This window comes from Lathamus discolor, chromosome 16 (genome assembly GCF_037157495.1).
Source record: "Lathamus discolor isolate bLatDis1 chromosome 16, bLatDis1.hap1, whole genome shotgun sequence".
Classification (NCBI taxonomy): Eukaryota; Metazoa; Chordata; class Aves; order Psittaciformes; family Psittacidae; genus Lathamus; species Lathamus discolor.
The window spans coordinates 361,781-376,795 of NC_088899.1; the positions used below are offsets into that span (position 1 = coordinate 361,781).

Consider the following 15,015-nt stretch of genomic DNA (forward strand, 5'->3'; position numbering starts at 1 on the left):
GAAGTTTCTTCTTCTGGGGTTTTGCTGTCCCAGCATTTTAACAAAGCCAGATAACCTTTTGGTTGCATCAAATTATTTTTCATATTTCCTTTTAGTAGGAGTTTTCATGGGTAGGGAGATACTGATACTTGTTCAGTCTTTGAGGATAAAAGTCACATTTAAAGGGAATAGTGGATAGCCCTGTATTTGTCATGTTGAATAGAGCATTATACATTTTATTAACCATAAGGGAATATGTGTTTAGTACTTTATGAGCCTTTGGATGTACCTGAAAAGTTACTGCTAATTACTGGGGTTTTAGTTAGGTTTTCCACATGTTAGAACTAGAGTCACTGTGTTTTAAAAGACTTCATATGAAGAAACAAAAGAATATTTAGATTAAGCTCAGTTCCTGACAAGGGTGATGTAGAGGAAGATTTTGCTTTGTACCATTTTTGTGATAGTTACTACATTTTAACATTTTTAGTAATCTGTTATCCCGACTCTTTGATCTGTTTTTCTTTAATTAGTGCAGGTTGTGGTTCTGCAGCTATTGTGACTCATCCTACACTGACATCTGATAAATGCTTCTCTCCTAAGCATTTAGACAAATCTTTATTCTGTTTTATAGCTGAAATGAAGACTCCAAAACGCAGGCAACCGTTTGTCCCATTTGCTCTAAGAAATCATACTGGATGCACGCTCTGGTTTGCTACCCTAACTACAACTCCTACCAGGTAGGAAGCTGTTGTAGTATCACTGTGACTGGTTTCTCTCCCATGTCAGCCAAACCATAATGTTTTCAGTACTTTGGTTTTCTTCATGAGAGACATAGGCAGCTCCCAGTCTTTATTAATTAAGAGCCTTTTCTTAGGCAATAAAATAGCTTTACAACTAAAAAAAAATATTATCTTTTTTCAAGAGTCTCAACAGAGTTAGAAAACCCATCAGAGACATTCATAGAATTATGGAATAGTTAGGGTAGGAAAAGACCTAAAGATCACCTAGTTCCAACCTCCTTGCTATGGGCAGGAATGCCTCACACTAGACCATGTCACCCAAAGCTCTGTCCAGCCTGGCCTTGAACACTGCCAGGGATGGAGCATTTGCCACTTCTCTGGTCACCCTGTGCCAGTGCCTCACCACCCTCACAGGGAAGAACTTCATCCTTATATCCAACCTGAACTTCCCCTGTTTCAGTTTGAAACCATCACCCCTTGTCCTATCACTGCAGTCCCAGATTAATAGTCCTTCTCCAGCATCCTTGTAGGCCGCCTTCAGATAATGTAGGTCCCCTTCATGGTATGTATTTGTTTACTGAAGGAATGTATAGACTGAGGCAGGCTAAAAAGCACTTGTTACTTGAAGTCATTACTTTGTCAGTTTGTGAAATGATGTGATTCTCTTCTCAGGGCTGCCCTGTCTCACAGTGGGAGTCCAGGTGTGGTTCCTGAGGAAAACGGGACGTTGCTGGATGATGCCCACAATGTCAGTGAATGGCAAGAGGTTATTACTGGGGAAGAGATTCCATTTGAATTTGAAGCTAGAGGAAAGCTCAGACACAGGTGAAGTGACCAGACTGTGAGATATGTTTTGGCACACTCACATATGAAATATATAGGATCATAGTTGTTGAGGACACTAGCAGATGTTAAATAAAAAGCAGATATTTTTTAAATCTCCTGTTAATATTTTGGTTTTAATAAAACTCATGTATAGAGTGAAGTTATCAGCTGTCTAGAAACTACCATATATTGCTATTGGTGGCAGCTGTTCTAGATAGGAGTTGGGTCATCATAAGCTTTTGGAAAGACTTAGGGGCCTCAATTACAAACCATATGTCCTTTATTCTAAATGGGGAGGGAGTGGGCACATTGGTTGTTGGGCATTAGTGTTGTCAGTGTTAAGAACTAGAAGAACATGTTAGCAAATATGTAGCGTGCTTTTATTTTTGCTTACATGGTAGTTAGACTTCTGTATGTTCACTAAGGAAGGTTGAACAGATGTAAAATCATGCCTTGATCCATGAGATAGAAAATCTCTTGAGACTTTTTTTAACACTTCAGGGAGGTTCCTTTTTTGGAATCTAGGGGATATTCTTGGACTGTTTGATGCGTAATAATGCTTAATAGTAATTTAATTTGATCTGACTTGGTAGGCACACTCACAATCTAAGAATTCACCAGTTGCAAGTCAGAGTGAATGGCTGGGAAGAAGTCAGTCCAGTGTCTGTAGATAAAGTTGGAACATTTTTCCGATATGCTGCACCAGATAAGAACTCATCCTCTTCTACTGTAAGTTCTGATTTTGAGTGTTAGTTTTAAAAGAGTATGTGATCTGGGAGTAAAGATGTCTCCAGGATTTTGATTTTAAAGCAGCTGCTGTACGAGATGGTTCTCTTCACAGTTAGCTTGGTTTGGAACAGTTTGGAGATGCTGTATTTCTAACTGGCAATTTTATGCATAACAAAAACACAGAGTAGTAGGTGGTTAGTCTGTGCTTTGCAGTCAGAGCTCCCAGTGACACACTAATATATTAGTATCATGAACTCGTGGAGACTGAGCTTTAAATCAGTACAGTATCTCAGCAGCTATTTTTATTTCTTCTACCACAGGAATGCTTTTCATGTGTTTAATTTACTTAAAATAAATAACACTGGCAATTTCCTGTAAGCCTAGAGATTGTTGAAATATGTGGCTGCTTAGACAAAATATACTTGTAGCAAAGGACAAATGCAAGTGTAATAATCAGAAGGCTGGCAGTTGGTGGTTCAGACTCGGTGATCAAAATGATCTTATGGATTGCAAAACTAGTTAAGTTTTGAGCTCAGCTTCTGAAAATTGTTGAGCACTGGAGAAGTTGGAAGTGGAGATCTTTTGGGTATAAAACAGGGTTAGAATTTAGTTTCATGAAACTACTGACAAGAGCCAGTAGTCTCTGATTTGAATCAGAGATTTCTGATGCTTTCATATTGAAGCATAAAAAGCATCATCTCTCTGTAACTTGACTATTGAAGGGAAAGGATGCAAATTGTTGTTCAGAAACATCTTCTGTAGCTTCTTCCTTGTTCTTCAATAAACCTTCTTTCTTCAACTCTTTTCAAAGCAGTATTACAAACAGGTTTTGCTAATAGATTTCTGAAATGTTTTCCAAATTGTATTGAAGATCAGCTCAACAAAAAGCAATAAAAATACTCAGATTATTCTTCTGTATTAATGTTCTGTATTACAACTGAGAGTAATAGCTGAAAAGTTGAACAACTTTAACTTTCTTGTTTACTAATTTCACAGCTTGGAAGCCCAATAAGTAGAACAAATATAATACATCCGCAAGTCTACGTGAGTATATATTTTTATTATTTGACAGCTACTTAAATAAGACTAGCATAATTCTACAGTGAGTTGACCTTTCCATCCTTCTAGAACCTTATCAAAAGTGGAAGTCAGGCAAACAGAATGAACTTTCAAATCAGTATGTGAATTCCAGCATGTGAGCCCATATAAAATGTGGGTTTCAGGATATAAGTGGACTTTGTTTAATGTAGAAGATAGAGCACCTCAGCAGACCCTAAGAGTCAAGGAAGTATGAATATTCTAAGGAAGCTTCACCTTATTTATTTTAGTTTTGACAGATAGGAATGATGAGTGGCTCGTAATTATATGATGCTTGGAGTTCAAACTCCATGAATTTATGTAATGTAATAGAGAATGTATAAAGTGTTCTTTTAGGGTCTATATTGCTCTTATTTGAACTTGCATCATTCTGAAAATGATGATGGAGTTACTAGTACATAGAATTACTTTTTCATGGTTAATTTTACTGTGTTTTGAGGAGGAGGTACAGGATTATAAATCATTATTATCAAACTATATATACCTTAGGTGTTGCATGTGGTTGGACTCAGTTGGCAAGTTTTTACTCCAGCAGTTACTGCTTCAAAATTGAGGTGTCCCTCTTAGAATCAAAGAATCATAGAATAGTAAGGGTTGAAAAGGACCTAAGATCATCTAGCTCCAACCCCCCTGCCATGGGCAGGGACACCTCACACTAAACCATGTTAACCAAGGCTCTGTCCCCCCTGGCCTTGAACACCACCAGGGATGGAGCATTCACAACTTCCTTGGGCAACCCATTATCTCTTCTAGATGTAATCATTACCTGAGCTTTTTAATGCTTTTAAATATCTTCCAGTTTTCTTCATTGCCTCCAGTTCGTGTGGTATTTGAAGTTACCATGGAAGGTAGTGCTCGGAAAGTGATAACAGTGCGCTCTGCCTTGATGGTGAAGAACAAGCTGGAAACACCAATGGAACTAAGGCTAGACAGTCCTTCTGCTCCTGACAGTAAGTGTTGTATATTTCTTACATACTGTGGGGAATCTTTAGCTTCCAACCCAAAAAAGATTCACCCGTCTATACAACAAAGTAGCCCTCCCTGGAGGGGAAATTGGTAATATTAAGAAGAAAATGATCAGCAAAGTAAGCTAGAGAGCCCACTAGGAATTTTCCGTATTGTTCAGGTAAATGGAGAAAGCTGGGACTCTGCAAAGACTGAATCTTATTTCTATATGTCGCATGTTGTATCTTTCAGCAGTAGTCTAGAATGCTTGGGGTATTAGTATGCAAAGGAGCAGTCTAAAAATGTAGCAATAAGTTCATGATGTACCCAAAATGTAATGAATGAGGTCCTTTTGAAATAAGCATTTTCACTACAGCATCCAATCAAGAAGAGTTTGAATTCTAGCAATTTCGTCTGGCTCCTGTATGAGATTTACCCACCTAAATTTGTTTTCTGCCAGATTAGTAATAGGACTTGAAACAATGGATTGGGGTTTGAAACATACATAAAGTACCTGGTGTTTTATGTTAAATCAAACCAGGTTGCTTCAAAAATTTGGGACTTACTATATGAAAAATTTTATGCTTTCCAGTTAAAGGGCCTGTTTTAATATGTATGTTTTCTTCTCTGGTTGCAGAACCTGTAGTTCTTCCAGCAGTTATGCCAGGAGATTCCTTTGCAATTCCGTTACATCTTACATCTTGGCGTTTGCAAGCCAGGCCAAAAGGAATGGGAGTCTTTTTCTGTAAGGCTCCAATTCACTGGACTAATGTTCAGAAGACAGCAGAGGTCTGTAGCAGCAAGCAAGAGTGTCATTCAATGGAGTCTGAAAACAGCCGTTTTTTCAGGTAATTAAGACCTAATTGTTTTTCTGTATTATCTTCTTCTAATAAATGAAATCATGTGAAAGTAAACAACAGGAAAGAAGATCCTTTAGAGATGAAAGCTGCTGCAGTTTAATGGGATGTTTTGTTTGGTTCGTTGACTAATTAGAAAGCATTGAAGCATAACTGCTGAGTTTCTGCATGGCTCCTTGAAGCCCCTTTGACAGTGCCATTAGTCTGAGAACACAAAGAAAGCACACTATTAATATTTATTGTAAAAAGGAAAAGGTTAGGGAACAAAATGTGTACTGCTGTTAAGTTATCTAGTCTGTCTCACTGAGGATAATGGTGGTTTGCCATAGTGTGGTCCCAAATACTCACCCTTTGTCATGAATGTCCTGTGCTCTCTTCTAAGCTCCAGAATGTCACTGCATGGTGAGGACTTTAATGGAATTTTGTAGTTATGTGGTATGATGGATTTAGGGATGCTCTTAATTTAGGAAATACAAGAATAGAGATTATGGAAGTTGTTTCAGGAAAAGACCTTTACATAATGTTTATAGTTACTACTGTGTGTCAGTTCCATAGTTCATTTCTTAATGTGCTGGGTTTGAATGTATCACAGGGAGGAAAATTAGCAAATTATTTAAAATGGAGGCTTACTTACTCATTATTTTACCTTAAGTAATGAAAAACTAAGCATCAGGTGGCCAAAGCAAGGATACATCTACTGTGAAGAAGGACATGTTCAACATGTATGCTTAAGAACATGATTATACTCTAACAGTTAAAATCTATTTAGTGATAGTTGATAACATGTTTTTTCAAATTTATGAAAGTTCATAATCTGTAAATGCAATTTTCTGTTAAGCTTTTTCAGTGACTAAATTAATTCTTTTGATTAAATTCAGAAAACTCCCATTGTCTTAATGTTAGGCATAAATACAAAATACTTTATAATGAAACTCCAAAGTGCTTATGTGGAGAACGATTCTAAATGGTCATTTTGCTGTCAGTCCTGAAAGTACAACATAATGTGGGATTCAATGCAGTACACAAAGACAGGGTTAAATTATTCTGTCAAGTTCATTGACTTCTCACATATGTTTGCCTTGACAGGTTTTGTGTGGCTATAAAGAAAGAAAATTACCCAGATTACATGCCTTCCAACATATTTTCTGACAGTGCTAAACAGATTTTCAGGCAGCCTGGGCATACTATTTATCTATTGCCAACAGTGGTAATCTGCAACTTGCTGCCTTGTGAACTTGAGTTCTACGTTAAAGGAACACCAATTAAAGGGACATTAAAATCTGGCAAAGAGGCAGCATTGCACACAGCTGATACATCTCAGAACATTGAGCTTGGTAAGGTTCTTTTTCAGATCCCACTTTCTGATCCTCCTGCAGGAGTACTTCTGTATAATTGTTTCTTGTCTAAAGAACCATAGTATTGAGAAAATTGAAAGCATTTGTATGATTGTCTCATTGGGTTGCAGGGTTTTTTATAGTTAATTACCAAGTGCCCACATCCCAAGAGAATTAGCAGTATTGCCATAATTCCCCAGATCTGTCAGCTATTTTGATCTGTTCCTCATTCAAGGTCTTTTCTCATTTTCCTGAGAGTGGAAACTGTAGAGAACAGCAATAAAGAAGGGGATAAGTCAAATAAGTTCCCAAAATTTTGGGTGATTTTGCTGTTCTTTCTGACAGAAAAAGTTGATGTTGACAGTGTATATAAAATTACTCAACTCTGGCTGGACTTCTGATGCTTAAGGTGGTAATTAGCCCTAGCAGGGTTCTTCATATAACTTTTTTTGCTGCTTGTAACTTAAATTGAGGCATTTCTTTATGAGGTCAGAGGTTACTATGCTGGAGAGATTTTAAAGTTAATCTGGATAAGCTATATGAAATACTCAGAAAGGTTCAGCTATATGAAACACCAGCCTGCCTGCTCATCAGAAACCAATGTTTCTGTTCAAGTGATGTTTGGTTTTATTTTTTATAGGGATACTGCTAGAAAACTTCCCAATCTGCAAAGAGCTTTTAATTCCTCCTGGGACACAAAACTACATGGTGCGGATGCGATTATATGATGTCAACAAACGACTATTAAACTTGACCATCCGGATTGTGTGTCGTGCTGAAGGTTCTCTAAAAATACTGATTTCAGCACCATACTGGTTAATCAACAAAACAGGTAAGTTTACAGTATTTTCTCTAATCATAAACTGGGAAATAAAGATTCCATGCAGTGTTAGGGTATTCCCTAATTTGAAGTAGTGTCATGGTTTAAACTGATCCACACAGCTTGTTCACTCACTCCCCACCCCCGTTTTTTTTTTTCCCTCTTTCTTTCCTCCCCCCCACTTCCCCCCTCCGGCTCCTGGAGGGATGGGGAGGAGAATTGAGAGAATGTAACTACCGTGGGTTGAAATAAGAACAGCCAAGTAACTAAGGTATAACACAAATCACTACTGCTACCACCAATGATAATGATAAGAGGAAATAACAAGAGAAGAGAATACAATACCACCACTGAACGAGCTCGACCCCCCCCGAAGAGAGACCGTGCCCTTCCAGGTAACTCCCAGTTACCTCCCTGGGCATGACGTGCTGTGGTATGGAATACCTCTTTGGCTAGCTTGGGTCAGGTGTCCTGTCTCTTCTTCCTCCCGGCCTCCCCTCATCCCCAGCAGAGCATGAGACTCACAAAGTCCTTAGCCAGAACAAACACTACTTAGCAACAATTAAAAACAATCAGTATTATCAGCTCTCTTCCCAGGCTAGAAGTCAAAACACAGAGCTTGCACCAGCTACTAAGAAGGAGAAAAACGGCTACTGGTGAATCCAGGACAAGTAGTTTTTACCATTATCATTTTAATTTATGCACAGGTTAAGCACAGTTTAATACTCCATCTTTTTTGTGTTTACTTAAAGGATTACCACTTATCTTCAGGCAAGATAATGCAAAAACAGACGCTGCAGGTCAATTTGAAGAGCATGAGCTTGCTAGAAGCCTCAGCCCACTTCTCTTCTGTTACGCTGATAAAGAACAGCCAAACTTGTAAGTAGTACTGTAAAAGCAGCAGACAGGAGGAACCTTATAAAGTATGAAAGTAATTCTCAGAGGATTGAGTGAGTGCTGATATATTACTATGAATACTGTGTAGGGAAAGTCCCTGTTAAGAGAACCTGTTAAGTTTTTAAGATTCTAAATACTGAAATAAACATGTTGGATAGTTAGACATTGTGTACTGAAAACTCCTTGGTTGGCTAATTCTGTTGTGTCTGCAGGCTGCTTTGGGTTTGTTTTGCATGTTTTGAACTGGTACTTCTTTGTGAGAAAATCAAAAACCTTTTGAAGAGAATTACCAAGTTGTATAAATTACTTTGTTACCACTAAAAAACCCCACCCCACCCACCTGATCCTAAGATCTGACTGTTAACAGAGAAGTAGTAGGAGTCATTTAGTAAACCATGTAAGTCCACATGGAGCAGTTACTGCGATTCTCATGTAAAAGGAAATGGCTGGATTTTGGAGAGGAAACTTTTCAGTTACTTTAACTGGCAACAAGGAGAGAATTTTTTTTTCCATTAATATAAGAACATGATTTAAAACAAACTTACCTGAAGTGTTCTGGAATTCTTGCTCAAATGAAGAACGGTTTAATTTATCACAAAAAAATGTTTAATTTTTTTTTTCCTTTCAAATTAAAAGACACACAAATGTTGTCGTGGTTAACCAGTCTGAAAATTTCCAAGCCTTTCACATGACATGGTCACTGAATATTTGTTTTTAATTGAATAATTGCAGAATTATTGCACTGAATTTAAACATATGTTAAAAGAGCTTCTGGCAGAAATGCAGAATGGATTACTCAAGAAGAGATTTATTGTGGCTTCTAATATTTTTATATTTAAACACAGGTGTTCTTTTGTACCTGGGTATGTGTTTGATCATCAGTATTGTGTTGATAATTGATCCTTTATTTAAATGAGTAAATCTGTGTTTTCTTCTCACCCTCAGTTGTACAATGCGGGTTGGAAGAGGAATCCATCCTGAAGGCATGCCTGGCTGGTGCCAGGGTTTCTCCCTGGATGGTGGTAGTGGTGTGAGATCCCTGAAGGTGATTCAGCATGGAAACAGGCCAGGCCTCATTTACAGCATTGGTATGTGCTGACGGGAACCTTTGGGAAATACTGTAGAACTTATGAAGATACGATGCCAGTGGCACCAAAAACAGAACAATTGCAGCAGGGAAGCATATGTTGTTACAGGTTTTTGGGGGTCCAGAGAAAATTATTAAACAAAAAAAAAAAGAGTATTTTAAGTGTTTTTATGTCTTTTTTTTATTTCACTAGCTTAAAAATCAGTTTTATTTTTATTTTCACATTTCATCACTGAGTGTTAATAACTGCATTTACACATTGTACTGTTTCTGTGTCTTTATTCCAACATTCTAATATACTTAGAAGTATGTTAGATATGCAGTTTCTGCCATAGTACTGCCACAGAAGTAGCACATGACTGACCAGTTACAGTGTACAGACACTCTAAATAATCAAAGGCAGTAATGCAGTGGGATTTCAAACCTACTTAGAAGTAGTACAGCCATGTGAACTTCAGGAGTCCAAGAAAAAGAACCTTTGTTATGTGAAAGGTATTGTGGCAGATGTCTTGCTTTCTTTTATAAGGAATAGCTTTATTTTTCGCTTGTTTCTGTCACTAGGTATCGATATTAAAAAAGGCAGAGGCCGTTATATTGATACATGTATGGTAACGTTTGCACCCCGTTACCTGCTAGATAATAAATCAACCTACAAGCTTGCCTTTGTCCAGCGGGAGTTTGCCAGAGGTCGGGTAAGATGCTTCCTATTGTTACTTGTTAGTAAAATACTTGCAGTCAGTCACAGCATCTTCTAACCAAAAGGAACGCAGGGGTTATACTTGAAAGTATTGTTGGCTGGTCATGGAGATCTTTCTCATTACTCTAGTACCAGCATCCACCTAACAAAATAATTGCTGTGTTGATATCTGAGAGGTATTGTATTTTTTAATACCTGTAGGATATGTATTTACCAGTTTCTGTTACTAGGGAACGTCCAATCCCGATGGCTACATCTCCACACTTCCTGGTTCCAGCGTCGTGTTCCACTGGCCACGTAATGATTATGATCAGTTGTTATGTGTGAGACTAATGGATGTCCCAAACTGCATTTGGTCTGGGGGCTTTGAGGTCAACAAAAATAACTCATTCCATATTAATATGAGGTAGCTATTATATATAAATCTTCTGTAGCATGCTTCCCTTTTTTGATAGAAGCAGCTGTTGAACAGCTGGGTAAAGCAGATCAGAAGCCTACTCTAACCTCTCTTGCACTTGTTTGTTCTTGTTCAGGGACACCTTGGGAAAATGTTACTTCTTAAGAGTAGAAATTACTCTTCAAGGAGCCACATACCGCGTTGCATTCAGTGACACTGATCAGCTACCGCCGCCTTTCCGCATAGACAATTTTTCCAAGGTAAAAGAGAAAAAAAAAATCACTTTTCTGTCTTACTTCTTAATAAAAGAAGAAAAGTAGGACTTTCATGTTTGTTAGAAGAGGGAGCCGACTAGCTTATGTAATGAAATAAAATTAAAGTGTATGTAGCAAGAGGTATCTGTAGATAATAATTATAATTTTCTGAAGTTTTAGTAAAACTTGGTAATACTCAACTGGTTCTTCATGTTCAAATAATAGCGCTAATGTTTGGCTTTCATGAGTGCATTAAAAGACATACAAGAAGAGCATTATTACTGATGAGAAAATTGTGCTAGGGTGGTAGTTTCTAATTTAACCTGTGTTATTCTCAGCACTTAGATAACCTTTAAAAAGAATTCAGGCTAATGCTACCACTCCCTTTCTCTCTGGTTTTGGGCTTCCCTATCAGTGATTATAAAAATAAGAGAATTTACTTTGTGACTTACTGACTTGTCTTGTGGTCAGAGCAAGAGGCAGAGCTTGTAGCAGTTACTGGTTCTCATTCTGGATTTTGGCACTGAACTGTTAAATAGAAGTGGGCAAATCTTCTAATTTTGATTAGATGGGTTTGAGATGCTGCTATGGCACTAAAGACATTCTGTACCATGGATGACAGATAAAAGCAAAGGTGATATTTCTCATCCCTTTGAGACTCTCTTTAATTGACACCCGAATGGAAGAAAATGCGTGTGAAACCACTGGGAAGGGGAAGGAGCGAGCTGAACATGTTTGTGATTAGGAAATCAGTTGATTAGGAAATCAAGTAAGGGATCTAGGAGACCGGCGTGGTTAAACAAGGAGCTGCTGGGCAAACTCAAGTGGAAAAGGAGAATCTATGGATTATGGAAGGAGGGGCTGGCCGCTTGGGAGGAATATAGGACAGTTGTTAGAGGATGTAGGGAGGCAGTTAGGACAGCTAAGGCCTCCTTGGAACTCAATCTTGCTAGTCGGGTTCAAGACAATAGAAAGGGCTTCTTCAAATACATAGCAAATAAAACTAACACAAGAGGCAATATAGGCCCACTGCTGAACGAAGTGGGTGCCGTGGAGACAGAGGATATAAAGAAGGCAGAGGTGCTGAATGCCTTCTTTGCCTCTGTCTTTACTCCTGCAGACTCTCCCCGAGGGCCCCGGATTTCTATAGCCCCAGAAGGAGTCAGGACAAAGGAGGAGTTTACTTTGGTAGATGTGGATTGGGTTAGGGATCAGCTATGCAATCTGGACATCTGTAAATCGATGGGTCCGGATGGAATGCACCCACGGGTGCTGAGGGAGCTGGCGGAGGTCATTGCTAGGCCACTTTCCATCATCTTTGGTAAGTCGTGGGAAACGGGCGAGGTGCCTGAGGATTGGCGGATGGCAAATGTCACACCAGTCTATAAGAAGGGCAAGAAGGAGGACCCAGGTAATTATAGACCGGTCAGCCTTACCTCCATCCCTGGAAAGGTGATGGAACAACTTATTCTTGACTCCATCACTAGGCATATCAAGGATGAGGGGGTCATTAAGAACAGCCAACATGGTTTTATGAGGGGGAAGTCATGTATGACCAACCTTATAGCCTTCTATGAGGAAGTGACTAGGTGGAGGGATGATGGTAGAGCGGTAGATGTAGTTTTTCTTGATTTCAGTAAGGCATTTGATACTGTCTCCCACAGCATCCTCATAGATAAGCTAAGGAAGTGTGGGCTTAACGATCAAGTAGTGAGGTGGATCGAGAACTGGTTGAAAGGAAGAAGGCAGAGAGTTGTGGTCAATGGCGCAGAATCTAGCTGGAGGTCTGTGACTAGTGGAGTCCCTCAGGGGTCGGTGCTGGGACCGGTGCTGTTTAATATTTTCATCAATGACCTGGATGAGGGAACTGAGTGCACCCTCAGCAAGTTTGCTGATGACACAAAACTGGGAGGAGTGGCTGACACACTAGAGAGGCTGTGCTGCCATTCAGCGAGACCTGGACAGGCTGGAGAGTTGGGCGGGGAGAAACTTGATGAAATTTAACAAGGGCAGGTGTAGAGTCTTGCATCTGGGGAAGAACAACCCCATGTACCAGTACAGGTTGGGGGTTGACCTGCTGGAAAGTAGCGAAGGGGAAAGGGACCTGGGGGTCCTGGTGGATAGGAGGATGACCATGAGCCAGCAATGTGCTCTTGTGGCCAAGAAGGCAAATGGCATCTTAGGGTGCATTAGAAAGGGTGTGGTTAGTAGGTCAAGAGAGGTTCTCCTCCCCCTCTACTCAGCCTTGGTGAGGCTGCATCTGGAATATTGCGTCCAGTTCTGGGCCCCTCTGTTCAAGAAGGACAGGGAATTGCTTGAAGGAGTCCAGCGCAGAGCCACAAAGATGATTAAGGGAGTGGAACATCTCCCTTATGAGGAGAGGCTGAGGGAGCTGGGTCTCTTTAGCTTGGAGAAGAGGAGACTGAGGGGTGACCTCATCAATGTTTACAAATATGTAAAGGGTAGGTGTCAGGATGATGGAGCTAGGCTTTTTTCAGTGATATCCAGTGATAGGACAAAGGGCAATGGGTGTAAACTGGAGCATAGGAAGTTCCACGTTAACATCAGGAAGAACTTCTTTACTGTAAGAGTGACAGAGCACTGGAACAGGTTGCCCATGGGGGTTGTGGAGTCTCCTACACTGGAGATATTCAAGGCCCGCCTGGACAAGTTCCTGTGTGATGTACTGTAGGTCACCCTGCTCTTGTGGGGGGGTTGGACTAGTTGATCTTTTGAGGTCCCTTCCAACCCTTGGGATTCTGTGATTCTGTGATCAACTCCTGAGAAGTGAACAAACAACAGCAAACACCAAACATCTGTCTGGTTAACAATTTCTGTGTGAAACCAAATCCCCTCTCATAACTGTTGCAGGTCCCAGTTGTTTTTAATCAGCATGGTGTTGTCGAACCGAGACTGTACACTGAGGTAAAGCCCATGACCTCTCTGGACTATGCCTGGGATGAACCTATTCTACAACCTTTTATAATGCTGACAGTCAAAGGGGCTGGCTCCTCGGAAATCGTTTGTAGCATGAATGACTTCCAAGAAAGCAAGCAGCTTTACTACGAGAACTTCATCTATATTGCTGCTACATATACTTTCTCAGGGTAATTCTGTCTATTAGATGAAAATATGTTAAATGTTCACTATGTTCTTTAGGCTTTACATTAATACTCTCTTAATGGTTGCCATTGGAAAGTTATTCAAATGCAGCTAAACTTGGGTCAACCTTGTGGGCAGCAGAAGAAATGCCAGAATTCAGAAGTTAAGTCTGGCAGTTGGTGAGCCCTGTGTCTTACCTTGTTTGTGATAACTTGATTTTATAGGTGCAGCTTACCACTGTTTATTCTATCACATAGTGAGGAGAATTTAGCATAGGGCATCTGCTGTGCTCCCACTATCTGATCTTGGAAGAACAGAGATTTTTACAGTCACATCGAGGGGCTTATTTGATTTGGTGTATAAAGAACATTGACTGCCGAATATACCTGCTTATAACATGCCTGTGAATTGTAAACTTGCGCTAGTTGATACACTGTTGAAAACAGCTATGGGAGATTGATAGATGCTTTTTTGCTTTCCTCAATATAAGGCAGAAATTTTTCCTTGGAATCCATCTGCTTTGCCTGAAAAGTTCCTAGTCACAGTGAGAAGTCAAAGCCCCTTTTTAGACTGTACCCAAATTGACAGCTTGCACTGGTGTCCTGGGTTTACCAGGAGCCATTTTGCTCCTTCTTAGTGACTGGTGCAAGCTCTGTGTTTTGACTTCCAGCCTGGGCAGAGAGCTGATAATACCGATTGTTTTTGGTTGTTGCTGGGTAATGTTTATTCTGGCCAAGGACTCTGTGAGTCTCATGCTCTGCTGGGGACGAGGGAGGCCGGGAGGAAGCAGAGACAGGACACCTGACCCGAAACTAGCCAAAGAGGTATTCCATACCACAGCACGTCATGCCCAGGATGTAACTTGGAGTGACCTGGAAGGGCTAGAGGGACTGCAGGGTTGGAGGAGGTATCGGTCGGTGCTTGGCTGGGGGGAGTGGGGTGAGTTATTGGTTGGCTGGTGTTGAGGTATTGTATTCTTTCCTCTTGTTATTTCCTTTATCATTATTATTATTGGTGGTAGCAGTAGTGATTTGTGTTATACCTTAGTTACTAAACTGTTCTTATCTCAACCCGTGGGAGTTGCATTCTTTTTGATTCTCCTCTCCGTCCCTCCAGAAGCAGGGGGAGGGCAAGAAGGGGGGGAGTGAGTAAAAGAGGTTTGTGGTTGGGTTTAAACCACGACAACTGGTAATTCCAAAAATAGCAAAGTGGAAAAAAAAACCCGAACAATACAGATTTTAGTCTGATTGGCTG

General features: G+C 40.0%; 1 protein-coding gene across 1 annotated transcript in view; it reads left to right on the forward strand.

The window, feature by feature from the left end:
* VPS13D (vacuolar protein sorting 13 homolog D) overlaps positions 1 to 15,015 on the forward strand; it is a 109,454-nt gene that overhangs the window by 43,476 nt on the left and 50,963 nt on the right. The window contains exons 41-54 of the mRNA XM_065696176.1: positions 611 to 716; positions 1,392 to 1,544; positions 2,138 to 2,273; positions 3,270 to 3,317; positions 4,171 to 4,321; positions 4,954 to 5,164; positions 6,260 to 6,507; positions 7,148 to 7,339; positions 8,080 to 8,206; positions 9,170 to 9,312; positions 9,873 to 10,003; positions 10,239 to 10,414; positions 10,542 to 10,665; positions 13,531 to 13,766. Of these exons, the coding sequence (XP_065552248.1) occupies positions 611 to 716; positions 1,392 to 1,544; positions 2,138 to 2,273; positions 3,270 to 3,317; positions 4,171 to 4,321; positions 4,954 to 5,164; positions 6,260 to 6,507; positions 7,148 to 7,339; positions 8,080 to 8,206; positions 9,170 to 9,312; positions 9,873 to 10,003; positions 10,239 to 10,414; positions 10,542 to 10,665; positions 13,531 to 13,766 (2,182 nt within the window). The remainder of the gene's footprint in view (positions 1 to 610; positions 717 to 1,391; positions 1,545 to 2,137; positions 2,274 to 3,269; positions 3,318 to 4,170; positions 4,322 to 4,953; positions 5,165 to 6,259; positions 6,508 to 7,147; positions 7,340 to 8,079; positions 8,207 to 9,169; positions 9,313 to 9,872; positions 10,004 to 10,238; positions 10,415 to 10,541; positions 10,666 to 13,530; positions 13,767 to 15,015) is intronic.